Source organism: Carassius auratus, chromosome 27 (assembly GCF_003368295.1).
Source record: "Carassius auratus strain Wakin chromosome 27, ASM336829v1, whole genome shotgun sequence".
NCBI lineage: Eukaryota > Metazoa > Chordata > Actinopteri > Cypriniformes > Cyprinidae > Carassius > Carassius auratus.
This window is the reverse complement of record NC_039269.1, coordinates 26,986,840-27,002,948: the sequence shown is the minus strand read 5'-3', so window position 1 is coordinate 27,002,948 and position 16,109 is coordinate 26,986,840. Positions and strand designations below refer to the sequence as shown.

At 36.8% G+C, this 16,109-nt stretch overlaps 1 protein-coding gene across 14 annotated transcripts in view; it reads left to right on the top strand.

The window, feature by feature from the left end:
* The window catches only part of LOC113046088 (histone-lysine N-methyltransferase 2C-like), a 108,269-nt gene that overhangs the window by 6,251 nt on the left and 85,909 nt on the right, over positions 1-16,109 (top strand). For all 14 annotated transcript variants that reach the window (XM_026206951.1, XM_026206954.1, XM_026206952.1 and 11 more), the window contains exon 3: positions 9,859-9,947. In XM_026206951.1, the coding sequence (XP_026062736.1) occupies positions 9,859-9,947 (89 nt within the window). The remainder of the gene's footprint in view (positions 1-9,858; positions 9,948-16,109) is intronic.

Here is a 16,109-nt window from a genome sequence, read left to right as displayed (position 1 = left end):
GTCAAATTCTTTAAATATAAAAACATACTTACAGGCTCTGAGTCAACAGCGGCAGACCGTCCTTGCAAAGTTGGAATTGCCCCACTTTATAGAAAGAGCCTTTGTGCACAGATGGCATTGTAGGCTACTCTCCCAGAAAACAGTCCTCCATAAAATGCGCTACACACTCTCAAATATTTGAACTGGTCTAGATCAGTGTTGAAATACTACTTAGCGTGCTATCACACCTGTACATTGATTGCTTTGTTCCGAAACAGGGATTAAAATGATTACAATGTTGCTTTTTATTCTTGGTGCGGTTTGCTTTCACACGGGAAAGTCTCTAAACCAATCAAAATTGTTAATACAAGTCACCTGCGAGGAAACGGTCCTCTCATTGGTCAAAGTTCCACAGTTTATTTTCCGGAATTACGCTCATAGCTGTCATGGAACTACAACCGCTTTGAAGGCTTATTGATATATACCACATCTAACAATCCCCATGTCTGCTGATTGGCTTCATCGCTCTGTCTCCTCTCCATCAGTAAGCTGGTGTGTGGTGGGCGTTCTGGCGCAATATGGCTGCCGTCGCATCATCCAGGTGGATGCTGCACATTGGTGGTGGATGAGGAGATACCCCCGACTATGTAAGCGCTTTGAGTGCCTAGAAAAGCGCTATATAAATGTAAAGAATTATTATTATTATTATTATATATATATATATATATATATATATATATATATATAGCTGTCATTATATTAATTTATTAATTTAATTAATTATTTTGAGCAGGAGTCCAGGAATCATTGGGAAATCATTGTTAAAATGCACCTACTACAAAGAGCAATAAGACGGTATTATAAAATGAAAAGGTGTGATTTGATTTTCAGTGGCAAAGACGTGCCCACCCACAGACATCGTCTACTGTTTTTCACGGAACTTACGTAATTACCCATTATGCATTGTGATTCAGCCTGGTTTGGTGGATCGGATTTATAAAGATCTCTTTGGATTTGAGACTTTAGTCTTTGCAACTTTAAGGATATTTACTATTCACGAACAGCTTGTAAAACTCCAAAGAGGAAGGAAAATCTCTTCATATAATAGATCTCACAAAATCCACATTCTTCAATAGAAGAACTGCGCAAGAGTGCCTACTACTGAAATTACTACACTTTCAAAACAATAGCAAAAAGTGTATATTTAGCGGTATAAGGGGATATCTTTGTATATTCTTTATCTCTAAAGGGTTCATAATAGTACCATAAAATTACATATTACAACAATTATTGTAGAATTATTACATAAAATAAATGGGTAAATAAAAGTATCTGTAAATATTTATTTTTGTTTTGCGTATGCGACATTTAACACATTTCTTCAAAGTGTTTTTACAGAATACCATATCTCAGTGACCTGAATGTCATAAATTCTTATTGTTTACATGAAAAAAACATTTGTAAAGTATTCATTTTAAAACTTAATAGACTTTATAATGCAAAATAAATAAATATGGTTTCAATTTCCAACAAAAATTAAAGTCATTATGAAATTAACCCCTAAGCTAGGGTATTGTGTGTGAATGCTATGTGGTTGCTAAGGTAATATGAGGCTGTTTCTTCACATTGTTGTGGTTTCTTATTAGCCCATGACAACAGATCCAAGCCCAAGTATAATATTCCATTCAGTTTAAGTCTGGAGGTTTTTTCACCCATCTTATCATCCGCCAACACTTAGAAAAATAATGGCATTCCTCTCCTCAGCAAGCCACATGGTTTGAGGTGTCATCCAAGTCTGTATCACAAACAGTGTGGTAAAGATTACACATTTAATATTCAGTATTATATGTTGGTTGAAATCCTTAATTGTTAATAATAGCAATAATGCTGCTTGCCTTGGCGACCAAAAGGAATTCTTTAGTTTATTGTTTTGCAGTCCCTTTTGTTGCTTGCTTTAGTCAGTTTAGTGGATCTCTAAGGGTTTAATTGAATTTAGTCCCATGTTTTTGAAGGAAACCATTGGGTCTGTTTGCATCATGTTTTAAATCCATTCCATAAAACTCCACTCCAGAGTTTATACTGTAATCCTGCATTGGCTCTACTTTCTAAAGCAGTTTTTTTCCCCTCTGTCTCTCTCTCTCTGTATGGTGGGATCATGGGGATAAGTTATAGGTCTCTGGGCTTGGGGGTTGGGTGCCGAGCACGCCTAAATGGACCATGCATTACTGTGTTCTCCTCTTTTCATTTTCCACACACATAGACCAGTACCTATGTATTTATGCACAAATATAACTTCAAATGTGTGTACTGCATGATGATTTTTATTTCACCTGTGACATTTTATGATGTCCAGAGCCAACACAGGGATTTAAAACAAACGACGTCAGCATTACGTAGTGAAACATTACTGGCAGTTGCAGGTGGAGGCTAGATGACATCAAAGCTGTCCGGCTATGATGTTATTCTTGAATGAGACCAATGTTTAGTATTTAAAGTCATTTAAATCAGTTATTAGAATTGTCATGATGCCATATTCAGTTTTTTCTCATTGAATACTGTTTCACTAAATCCCATTATGGAAGTAAATTGGTTTGCGAATGGCATTTTTAATGTTGGCTGTAAATGAATATCACATTTTTAAATAAATGCATTTTGCAGATGCTTTTATCCAAAGCAGCTTACATTGTATTAGTCCAGATTTAATCAGTTCATGCATTCCTTGGGAACTGACTGTGGTGCTTTACTGTTTGATCCAAAAGGAAAGCTATTCAAATATTGGTCCGTTTGTTCATTTACATCCATAAAGACCATTCATAAGTAGGCCATTTTCATGTTTCTTCATCCAGACAGAGTTTATGTTTGGCTGTCTGGAAATCGTGATGCATATTTAATTCTCTGTCTACTACGGAATCGTCTTGGGTTTGGGCGTTAACATGGTTCATCTCTGTGGTGCCTCCATCCAACCCATTTGAATAGCTGATGATTTACTCTAAAGGTACCTGGTCCAAACAAATCTATCCTAAAGTGCATTATGAATGATAGATTAATGACCTGTCAGAGCAATATTTGCTTCATTGTGTGGCACAGGGGTGTGCTAAATTAGCATGTTTGTGTTATATGTGTACTAAATGATTTCCTTTTGAAATCACAAAGGAATATGTTACTGGCGACCTTGGTGCTCAATTTACAAATGCCTTTGTCCCCTGATGAGTGTCATTTGAACTAGACACATTGAGCTCAGGCTCTAGTGGCGATAAGCTTTGTTTACTTACTCATATAGGCTCATGCAAATGGCTGGCCATATTACAGTCAATAAATGTTTCAACGGTGAAACTATATAGAGAATTTTTTGAAAATATACATTTGTCCTCGTGATAATGGGATTATTTTGATTGCATATTACATAGAAAGCATATTAAATGCAAGTCATGTGTCTACTTCAATGCTTAAAATAACTTTTGTGAAAGTACAAGGTCACAATATGAGTGAAATAACATGTTTATATATATTATGTTATTGAAATAACATATAACACACACACACACACACACACACATATATATATATATATCACATATATATTAATGTTAAAATGTAAAAACATACCTGTGACATGTGACCTGTACTTATTAAAATACATTGTAAAAAAAAAAATGGATCATGCTAAATTTTATTATATTTTAAATGATAGTGGCAAAGATAGATAAATATTAAAAATGACAATTAATTAATTTTTGAGGGCTGCACTGTGATCCTATATTTTATTTATGTTGGTGTGTGTGTGTGTGTGTGTGTGTGTGTGTATATATATATATATAAATTAAAAATATATATTAAAAAACCTTGTTCAACTTACTTCAACTGCTAATTTCAACTAGCTCCTTAAACCCAGACATGTGGTCTGTGGTTCTGAAGATTTTGCTCCATTTGTGTCTGTAACCTCTAGGGTGAAATCCCTCCGCCCCTTTGTCAGCGTTCAGCCTTGTTAACTGTCTGGTATAGGAAGTCATTTGCAGGGAGGAGTCATTTTTGGCATGGGACAGACTGCGATTTCTCTCTCCAGTGGCACTGGTAATTACACATCCATCCCTCACACTCCCTCCTCACTCCAGCCCCAAAGAGGGGCAAGCGTGCCTTTCAACTCTGCTTGCCGTTCTTCCTCTGTCTTCAAACTGTGAGACTTTAATTTGAATGCCTGACAATTATCACCCTGATGAAGTGATACATAGATCAGACAAGAAGAGCCCCCCGCGGGATTCTGACAGCCGTGGATCTTTACTGCGCATTTGTGGGCCGGATGTGTAGAAAAGCGCATAGAAATGGATGTTTGGCTGTATTGGATGCGTGTTTGTTCTCAGTTGGGGGATTGTGACCAAGAGCGGGTCAAAGGATTTTTTAAAAAATTTTATTAGTGTTGCAGACAATAGGACTGCACAATATGTGTATGTTATAGGATTGGGAATACGTTTGGATTGAGAATAAGATTTGGATTTTTTATAAAGTGGATTTTCATCACACTGCGAAGAAAAACTGGGCAGCCAGTAGGATTTGTGCTTTTGGTCACATGACCAGAGCATTCGTGTTGTTGTGAACAGGCCTTTAGAAGCCATGATTTACACCCTCGTGTCATTTGGTTAAGAAAAACATCCATAAGAATCCAATTTTACATCATAAAGCCCTTTGAAGGGGCTATAGGAAACAGAAGAAGTATTCTGAGGTCAGATAACAGCATCATACAAAATGTGAAAAACTCCAGAGCTCTGTTAGTTCATAACCACAACGAATTAAGCAACATAACCAAAAGGAAGTGTCAAACTAATTTCACACATATGAGTTTGAACTACAGTTTTTTTTGGGTTAGTATAAAGCCTGTAACTTGTCACAGTTATACCTATAAACTAGGTATAACTGTGACAAGTTACAAGCTTTATACCGGTGGACTGGAAAAGCCTAGTTTCTGTAATGAAGTATCTTCAGTTAACTAAATTAACTTTCAAACATGTATCACAAAACTCCTAGTTAGGGTTGGGTATCATTGGAATTTTATCGATTCCAATTCTGATTCAGATTCTTATAGATTTCAATTCCAATGTGAATAAAAGAAAGTCAAACATTTAGATTTCAAACATATTTATTTTGTGTGTCTTTTTGCAAAACATTTAATTGCTGCATAGTTCCATGAAAAAAAATCAGCAGGCAGCATAACAAATAAATAAATAAATGTATGCATTTAGCAGACGCTTTTATCCAAAGCGACTTACATTTGTATTCAGGCTAACAATTTTTCCTAACATGTGTTCCCCAGGATCCGAACCCCCAACAAGCAATGCTCTACCGCTTGAGCTACAGGAACACAATCAAAAAAAAAAAAAAAAGCATAAAAACTGGACTCAATTAAAAGCTGTTTGTGTGCAAAAAAAGAGCTGCACAAATCTAGATAGTTTTTTTTTTATGGAATTTGTAGTTCTCACAATTTTGAAGAAAATATATTAGGCAAATAAACAAAATCACATGGAATTTATGAATAGAATGATTCAATGACTCACTCAAGATGTAGTTGTTTCTTTACTGGATGAATCAGTGTTTCTTGATTGGATCTTTTGAATGAATCGCCTTTTTGTAAGAAAGATACCCATATTTAAAATGTAATAATCAGTTAAATATAGCTTGTGCTCACTGTTGTACACGAAAGCAGATCTGGACGGGTGGCGTATGAGGCCTGCTTTGCACCGCGTTTAGAGGTGATGAATACAGAAGCGCATGGGAGAGATCAAAACAAAACAACGGTCACTAATTTGATGTACGAAATGAGGATTTCTAAAGAAGAATGTTGGAGGTATTCAATATAAGCCAAGAGAAGACTAAAAGTAAGAGCTAAAGTAAGGAAATTAGCTTCTTTTGAGGCTGTTAACACATATTGGTTTTCACGAGACTCACCAGCGCGTGCGCAATGCTGACCTCATATATCATGCTCCCAGAACTGCTACTGTGTACAAATGTTGGCACAAACTAGATTAAAGTGATTGTTATGTTTAGAATATGTATATTTTACTTAGAAAAACAGATCGATTCGCTACAGGAGACCTTAGTTTACCCCCCGGAGCTGTGTGAAACACTTTTTTTTTTATGGATTGCCGTTTTTTATTGAACTTCTTTAGGACTGAAGCAATGCAACACCCGCTAATGATAGAGCTTGGAATAGCAAGGACCTTTTTTTATATATATAAAACTGTGACTTGATTTGTCTGAAAGAAGAAAATCATATACACCTAGAATGCCTCTGGGGTGAGGAAAACACAGCCTAATTTAAATTTTTGGGTGAACTAACCCTTTAAAAGAGACTAATAAAAAAACACGAGTATTAATTTTAATGACTGATTTCTATTGTACAGTTAGCATATATATTTAGAGGAATATCGTGTAAACACATGCAGGTCAGTAAGCATGAAAAATGTCTTTTTTTGGGGGGGTTTCTGATTTAAGCTATTTATGTTACCACTGTAAGAATTCCTAATTTAAATCCTAATGTAAAATGTATTATTTAAATATAGCCTAGAAAAACTTGAGCTTTCAGTCTTACCATTCAAATAAATAGCAGCTTTTCTTGCATGGCTGGAAAAAAGCTGCCGGGGTCAAATCCAAGATGGCCGCCAAATGAGCTGCCTTCCGCCAATGAGATGTCAAGTATTTTGACATTTCATATGGAAGCTTTACTGTTACTGTAAACACACAGAGGAAATGTGAATGTATGTGTGCTAACAAAGTGTAAATGATTTGGGAAAGCAACACATAGAAACATATATAACCAGCTTCACATTTGAGCCATTGTTCTGTTGTTAGATGCTGTTGAGGCACTGGACCACCGACCCAATCTCATGAGAAAACCTCTTTTACAAAGTGGCCATTTAGTATGAATTTGTATGATATGATTTGTATGGAAACATTTTTTCGAACCCTAAAACTAATCGTTAATTAGATTGTACAAATAAAATCATGCAAAATCACCCAAAAAGTTCTGAAAGTGTTACGAATTGCCATGAGAGTGTGTTGAACCACCCATTTATCTTAGTAACTTTTAATGATATGTAACCGCTGTTTACAGAAGCATGAGATGTTAGTATGTTGTAGTATGTTCATACTGTGCAATGAGTACTGCTTGTTCTGAAAGACTGGAGCGTCATGAGCACCATGGCAAAAGCTTCAGACCACACTCTTTCTGAGGACAAACTCCTGTGTCTGGCAGCCTATCGTGAAAATATTTTATTGGAATCAATAAACGTAATTTGCATTTCTATCTGTTCTTTCTGAAAACAAAGGTGGATTTTCCTGCATGAGTCAGTGACATCATAAAATAGGGAACAATGCATACTTCAAAAGACATGGAAAAATAGTAAAAAACAGTAAAAATAGTGGTAGGACTGGCGGTGCTCAAGTTCTCATAAGCAACTCTGATGAAAAGATTCCCAGTCAATCAGATATTGAGAAATAATGATAATCTTTGTGTAGGGCTGCACGATAAATTTAAATGGAATTTGAAATTGTGATTCAGCAGAAGCTGCGATTGTCATGCATACCGTATTTTCCGGACTATAAGTCACACTTTTTTTCATAGTTTGGCTGGTCCTGCGACTTATAGTAAGGTGCAACTTATTTATCAAAATTAATTTGACATGAATCGAGAGAAATTAACCAAGAGAAATGAAACCATAGAAAACATTACCGTCTACAGCCGCGAGAGGGCGCGCCTGTAGTCTACACCGAAAACATAGAGCGCCCTCTCGCGGCTGTAGACGGTAATGTTTTCTCCTGGTTCTTGGTTCTAAATAAATGCGACATATTCCAGTGCGACTTATGTATGTTTTTTTTCCTCATCATGACGTATTTTTGGACTGGTGCGACTTATACTCAGGTGCGACTTATAGTCCGAAAAATAAGGTATCTTTCAGTGAAGCACGATTCTGTGATCAGCAGTAAATCTCCATCCGAAGGCCAGAGGGCACTGTCGCAGTGAAACTCCAAATACACCTTGCAGAAGAAACCCAGGAAGTGCCTATACGCACAAACGGCGCAACATCATAGAATGAACAGATTCACACCCACTTTTAGGGGAAATCAAACCACCATACAGTATTGGATTGAGGAAGTGGACTAACCTTACAACATGCCAAAGAGTTGTTGTGTGGTTGGGTGCACTAATGATGTTGTAAACCCCAAATTTGAAATTCACAGTTACCTGTCATCATCATCCATATCTTGCTGTTATGGAAATATCATGAATTACGTATGATTCTAATCGAAAGCTAAGCCAGGCTAGTTGTATGGCTGCACAGAAACCATTCACTTGCATACCTGGTGACTGTCCGGGTAAGACTCTGGCCACTGGGTGGGCTTGTTACACCAATCTGACACTGGGAGAATGAAGGGACGTGTTTTTAAATTGACCAAATTAAGTTTGTCGATGTATCTTTCACAGTCTGTGGCAGGCAGGGTGGACATATAATTATTGACATGTTTAGTTTTAGGAATTTCTTAAGTTATTGATTTCTGCCGGCTGTGTACGGACGTTGCTTTTTGCCACTAATTTGTATAGAAGTCTAAGGGAAATCTAGTTTGTTTTCCCCTAAAAAGGGGCTGTTACGAATTGACAGTAATGTTCCCGGATGTGCTGGTTGTGCCTATAGTGGTAGCTGGATAAACAGAAGATTTAAAAATAGAATGGCAAAAAACAAAGAATTTCAAGAAAAAAGTTACAATTGTGAGATTTAAACACAGAATTCAAAAGTGCAAGAAACAAAGTTCGAAATGTGATATAAAAATTCACAATTACATTTTTTAACTATGAGGTGGAAATGAGCTTCCATAGAAAACGTTGTTACAAATAATTATATTTCAGATAAATAAACATTTCCTTTGTAACTTTCTATTCATTAAAGTGCTCTATAAAAATTCCACAATAATATAAAGATATGAAGCTGCACAACTATTTTTTTTTTTATTATTATTTTTTTTACTTACCTCAAACCTTTGAAGAGTACCGTATTGAGGGTTTTATAGATTTTTTTAAATGACATATATTTAATCTGAGGTGGAAATGGAAAGGCCCAAGTTTTTGCCCAATTTCTCCAAACCGTCTTATTTTTCATTCCCTCCAATTACCTGTCATATATAGACAATTTTCTGCTGTTCTGGGGTGCGTTTCCCAAAACCATAGTTGCTAACCTGTTAGCAATTTAGTTGGTTGGCAATGGGAAATTGCATTGCAACCAACAAAGTTGCTAACTTAGATAGCAACCATGGTTTTGGGAAACGCACCCCTGGTTGGGCTGTTATTTTCCTTTCAAGATGCATGTATGCTGCAAATATTTAAAACCACAAAAGTTTATTTCATTGTATTTAAATATTCAGGCTTTGCAATTATTCCAAAAAGGCTAATTATTGTGCGATTACAGCTCACACTAACCACACGATGAAGCGTGCTGCTTAAATGCTCACATATGCCATGCACGGACCAAACCTGATCTGACTGGACCCTGCCTGTAACAATGAGTCACCAAAAGTGAAACCTGGTTGAGTATGTAATCTAGGTATGAGAGCAGGGTTGTGTATCTGCCCTCAAGACTTCAGAGTAAATACGGAAATGACATCTTCATGAAGCTCCTCCATTGAGCAGCAGTTTTAATGAGAGGTCTCGCACTCATTACTTCCCCCTAAGCGCACGTAAACAAACGTACCCACACACAAACACACGGTTTTCACAGGGCTGCCCCACCCTTGCCCCGGGGCACCGGACACTCGGCGACAGCTGGGACTGTATTTAACTAATACACAATCAACCAGTCTTCCCTGAAGCCAGCGTGCTAATGAATCTCTTGTTCTCAGGAATCGAGGGCGAGGAAAAGCTTTAGTGGAGGATGAGGACAGCACAGATGGAATGGAGACCGCAGAAACAGGAAGCACACAGGAGACAGGTAACTGCAGCCCTCTTTTCCTTGCTTGCTTTCCTTCTCTTTTCTTCTCTCCTCCCCCACATATACCTTATTTAAACATCTTTTCCCAGCGCTCTGGGTTTCCTGTCTCAGTCTTTTCTTTTCAGCCGTCACATCCCCCTTCCTCAAGAGTCAGAGAGCGAGGCTGCCTCTCCTCTGAGGCAGTTCCAATGATAAACAAAATCACAATGTGGAGCCCAGAATTGATTTTCTTTCCCAGCTGCGCAGTCAATCTAACTCAAACCTCGGCTGGCCGAGGAGGAGCTTTCAAGAGGCTCGGCCGTCCACACTCCTTGAGCAGGATTGATGAGATTTTAGCCCGTCTCCACATGGCTCTGCTCTCTAGCTCTAATTGAAAGGATTTGACTCCAGCCACAGCCTTTCTGCTCTGGAGTCACCCCAGCACCTCTCAAAGCATGTGACTGAGTTTCACGGCAGCCACTGGAAGCTAAAGGCCGCTGAAAGCCTTTTAAAATCTCATCTTGTGCATTTTCCACTTATTTTCTCTGCCCTTTTGCCTGCTCATGGTTGGCCTGTTTCTGTTGACGGTATGATGTACATTCAGGTTCACAAGCAGATTAATTACTTATTTGGCCGCAGTTGTTTACACCATTTAGCTTTAGAGTGGTTTGTAAATTAGTGTTATTTTGTGAAGGCGTTAATATGATTGTTTTTCATTATTGCATATAGCTCTTGTAGGGGTCATCATGTACTGCCTCTCTTTTTAATTTAAAATAAAAATGTTTTTAAAATAAACAGGCAGCGCTGTAGATGCAGGTGTTGATCATCTTCCTCGGAGGTGGTGTTTATCCACACTGTTGCGTCATGGAGTGGCATACTCCATCACTCGGGATCGGTATCGGCTCCGATCCAGGCATTTTCTGCGTATCGGTATTGGTCAGACGAGACCGATCCAAATCCGATCCTGTGTATACTATTCAGTCAAAACAATGAAACTTTCTTCAAGAGCGCACAGTAACTGACGTTTATATCTGTTTAAAGAAAAGGCTCAGTAAACTAACGTACAGATTTAATACGCTACGTATCAATATCTCATCCCCTTTTGTACTAGTGATGTCTGGCTCGCGAACGAATCATTTGATTTCAATTCAATTCAAGTTTATTTGTATAGCGCTTTTTACAATACAAATCGTTACAAAGCAACTTTACAGAAAATTATGTTTCTACAATATTTAGTAGTAGCTTATGGTGGTGACTGTCAGTTTGTACACGTTTGACAGGATTTTTAGAAAAAATTAATACAAGATGTAGTCAGCCAGACGATGAACATTATTAATATTATTAATTAATAATTATCATATGATGCAGTCACACTTGTAGCAATATATGATTTAACCGGTTCTTCTTAGTAAACTGATTGAACCAGTTCACCAAATAGGACTGAATCACTTGAAATGGTTTGCATCTTCAGTAAGTATTAATCCACAATTTATTTAATTTTTTAAGGTTGCCAACACTGCCTCTGAGTCTAAATAAACCAATATCCCGGAGTAATTCATGTACTCAAACAGTACACTGACTGAACTGCTGTGAAGAGAGAACTGAAGATGAACACTGGGCCGAGCAGCTTTCTATGTGGACTGGGAGGGCAGCATGCGCTTAAGTGCTTTGTTTCACTCTATATTGGCGCCTTTACTATTATAATATTTTCTGCGAAATCAAAGATTATTAATAGTCTTTCTTGTTCTGTCCTATCTATCACATGTTGCTGCCTTTATTACTGTGCTATAGATTTAAAAGAAACGTCTTTTAGATTTCTATATAAATGTATACACTTGTTTTTCAAAAATGTATTTTACTAAAATACAAAGAGCAATGTGTAACATTTTACCAGATTTTAGACTTATTCACTTTTATTTGTAAATAAAATATTTCAATAGATATGATAAAATTATTCTGAACCCGTGATTTTTCTAGAATCTAGAGTATCTTTTGCTGCTGAATTATCTACCAACCTATATAACTTATAATGATATTTTTGTAATCATTTATGATTATATATTTTTTAATTTGTCATTTTTCATAAAAATTAAGTTGTGTATATGCAGTAGATTGTGATAAACACAAACAGAATGATCAGGTCAAGACAGAGAAGTACAGAAATTCTATAATGAATTAAAAAAAAACTGTTCTGGTATCGGATTGGATCATTATCGGCAGATACTCAGAATTTTTCGGGATCGGATCGGTTCGGAAAAAAATGGTATCGTTGCATCCTTACATTCCATACGCTGTCTTTTGGCAGACAGACTCAAACACGTTTTTTAGGTCTGAAAACAAGAGGCACAAAAAAAAAAGTTCAAAACACGTGAACAAAAGCACCAATCTAACAACCCACAACATTTGGCATCACGAAAGCAAATTTATCATGCTTGTCTAAAACCTGGAGTAGTAATACTGTAAGAATACAGTCTGTTTTTATAATTATTTACAATACTGGCCATTTTTCATAGTTGTATTAGTTGAAATTGTCATAGCAGTTTCTTCATTCGTTCTGTGGAGCCTGCGAGGAGCTGTAATAACCAGGTGAGTTGTCTTGACACTGCAGGAGAGCTGACGCTGCCTTTGAATGTCAAGTCACTTTCACCTTAGAGGCTGGAACATCCCCTGCAGTCAATAATATGAGCTGGCATCATTAAAGGTGCTGTCAGTAACTGCTTGGCCTCCTGAACTCCTGAAATAACCTCTGTGTCAAGGTCACCACTGAAGTAAATGGCACCATAATTATGAAAGACCCTTCAGTACCCAGAACTACTCAAGATTTTAAAAAAAAGAAGCGCTACTTCATGTAGGAAGCTTATTTCTCAAGTTCTGTTCTATATACATTTTAACCTTTTATAAGGAATATGTGAGTGATGTTTGTCCGTGCAAAACCCACTGTCTCAATAACAGTGTTGCAAATGGTTGCCGGAGCATTGCTTTTCAGTTTCTAAGGTGTTTTTTTTTTCAGAATCTTTATTGTCTTTATACAAAAAGTTCATTGAAAATAAAGTGCAATTATATTCAGTGCAAAATCAATATACCACTCTACAAACAGCTTCCCTGGGGTGTTTGCAGTGGTTTATAAATTTCTGTTTAGATACTTAGTGTTTTTAGCGCATTGCTTTTTTTCAGTTGCTAAGGTGTTTCAACATGTTATTGATCTTATAGGCTTTTCTGAATGTGTTTAACATGTTTTTTTTTCAATTTCTAGGCTTTTCTGAGTGTTTGTTTAGACATTATAGTGTTCTTAGTGTTTTTAGCACAGTGGTTTTTAGTTGCTAAGGTGTTTTTAGCATGTTGCTGTTCATTTGCTGAACATTTCTTGGGAGTTCTGAGTGTTTAGCAAATTGATATTCAGATGCTAACAGTGTTTTTAGCACATTGCTATTTAAAGGTATTCCGAGGTCTGAGTGTGTTTAGCATATCGCTATTCGGTTAAGGTATTCTCCGTATTATGTTTTTAGTAGGGCTTCAAGATAATGGTTAAACTGATAATCACGATTATTTAGATTTATAACTAACTCCTGTTTTTGATTAGTGTTTTGTAATCTGTATTCATATTAGATCTTCTAAGTGATAATTTGTTTGCAAATAAGATAAGCCACTCAGATCGTGCAGTAAATCTGCTAAAAGATCGTTAATACACACTGACAATAGCATTGCCATGCCGGTTTAAACTGATTAACATAATGAAAACTGGTAAAAACTCCTAATATAACTTAAAATAATATAAATTTACGTATATTTTTACCCATTGTATTGCCACAGGTAGCAAAAGCGCATTTATTCCTCAAACACAATAGATACATTATTGAAACTCTCTAAAAGTTTTATCATGGGAGAATTGTTTACTCAAAGTAGCACAAATGCAGGGCTCCAGATCATTTTGCGACAATTTTTTCTACCGGTGCGACTTATTTTTGTGAGTGGCCGAGTTGCACGACCACCAAAACACTGGGTACAAAGTGTATCCTTAAAGGAGAAAAGTATGGGAAGCCAAACACACCAAAAATGGGATGAAACAGTGCGGTATTAAAAAGTCCCAGACTCGACTCGACAGCACAGAGAGGACGTGTTTGCTAGTGCTACCGAAATAACAAACTAATATCACCAGCGCGCAATATTGAAATATTTAAACTATTTAAAGTCTGAAATAGGGCTGCACAATAGTGATGCGCGGGTCGTCTCATAACCCGCGGGCCTCGCGGGCAACCTGCGGGTCGGGTCGGGTTGAGAAATTGGCACTTTATTGTGTGTGTGTGGGGTGGGGGGGGGGTCACTAAAAACTAAATTTTAAAAAATCCATTTATGTTGCATTGAATTTAGTGGTGGAAATTTTGATTCTTTCAAGAGATTTGTTGATTTTCAGTTCGTTCACCAAAATGGTTTGGTCAGTGACCATTTCTTAATATTACACAAATACGCCAGTATTTGACGGAAAAGAGTGTCTTATGTGTTATGTCTTAAGTCAAAAACTGATTAGGCTTTATTAAAGTGTGTGCATGATCGCATTAAATAGTCTAAATAAATTGTTCAGATTAACAAAGCACAAGGTTAAACGTGGAGTTATGTTCTTTATGTTAAATATTAAAACAATCGTATGTGCACCAATAACTGTGCTTTGTATCTGCTGATTGCTGATCGAGATTTACATGCTTGGCCGACTGACCCTGTATAATCTCATTATTTTATTCACGAACGAGCTATGTATCAGTTCATTCAACTCAATCACGAAGTAGAAGACCGTATTCGTTCACTACATTCAACAAGTCACATGCTCTGTCACATCTTGAGTAACAGGATGAAACAGTTCACAGAGCTTTTCATGAGCTACGCATGCGCTGCTAATAACGCCTCGCTCGTGTGCTGCTGTGGAGGGAGGAACTTCAGTGAACGAGAAATAAGAGTCTTTTACTGTTTATGGTCAGTGGATTACGTGAACTAGAACGATTCGTTCACCTAAAAGATTTGTTCATGAACGAACCATCATAGTGCAATTATTTATTAGGTTATTTGATAATGTTACAATACGAATGCCTAAGTAGCAATGTAACTTCCGTGTTGTCCCTGATGCTTGGGGCGGGTCGGGGCCATGAAATTTGACTTTATTTGCGCGACGGGCCAAATAATTTCATAAAAGCGGGACCCGCGGGTTGGAAAAAAACCCACCCGCACATCACTACTACACAATTAATGAATCGCAGATGAATCGCATTCGGTTATGAACGGGATATTGCGTAGCTTGTCAGCAAACTACGGCTGAAATGTTGTTTATTTAAAATCTGGCCATCAGTTTATTTCACTGTTTATGCAAACAAAAAAGTTCATAGTGCTACTAATTAAATTTTTGGCTTTTGTTAGAAAACTTGGTTAAATGATTTACGTGTGTGTATGAGTACTTTTTTAATAATTAATTATTTAAACTTACATTTTGTACTGAATTAAATAAGGTTGGAGAGCTCTGAGTATATTTAGCATAACACTATTCAGATGCTAAGGTATTTGTTGTTGTATGTTTTTTTATCATGTTGCTGTTAGTTGCTAGAGCTGTAGTCAAGTCCAGCTTTGTCGAGTCTAGTGATCGACCGATATTGGTTTTTTATAACCGATACCGATACCGATTATTTGTATGTTTATGTACCCGATAACCGATATGCAAAACCGATATTTATTTACTGTTATACTTCTGTTTCTGACAATTATTACAACACAAATGAGCTGAAAAAAACATTTTATTTATAACAATCACTCCCCATTATATTTATACACATTTAAAACATTATATTTATACACAAATAAATAGAGGGGTCTGAGTCCAAAAAATTTAAGCGCACTGTTACTAAGTGTCTTTGTTTTAAAATAAAAGCTTTGATGAGGTAAAAAAATAAAAACAGGTAAAAAAATAAAGCACAAAAATGATTCTAACATATTGGTGGGGGCGGGAGGGCTATATAGGAGTGCATAGCCATTTACTCCCAGCTAAGCAGAACTAGGTTTTAGTGTAGAAAACAGAGTCTTTCAGCATTCTGCCCTGTAAGCCTGCTTCCTTCAAAAATGTCATGCAGTGGCCGTGCTTGAGGCTTCCTGATCATCAACCCAGTCAGGTGCTGAGCAATATGAACGAACTTTTTTTCCCGAGAC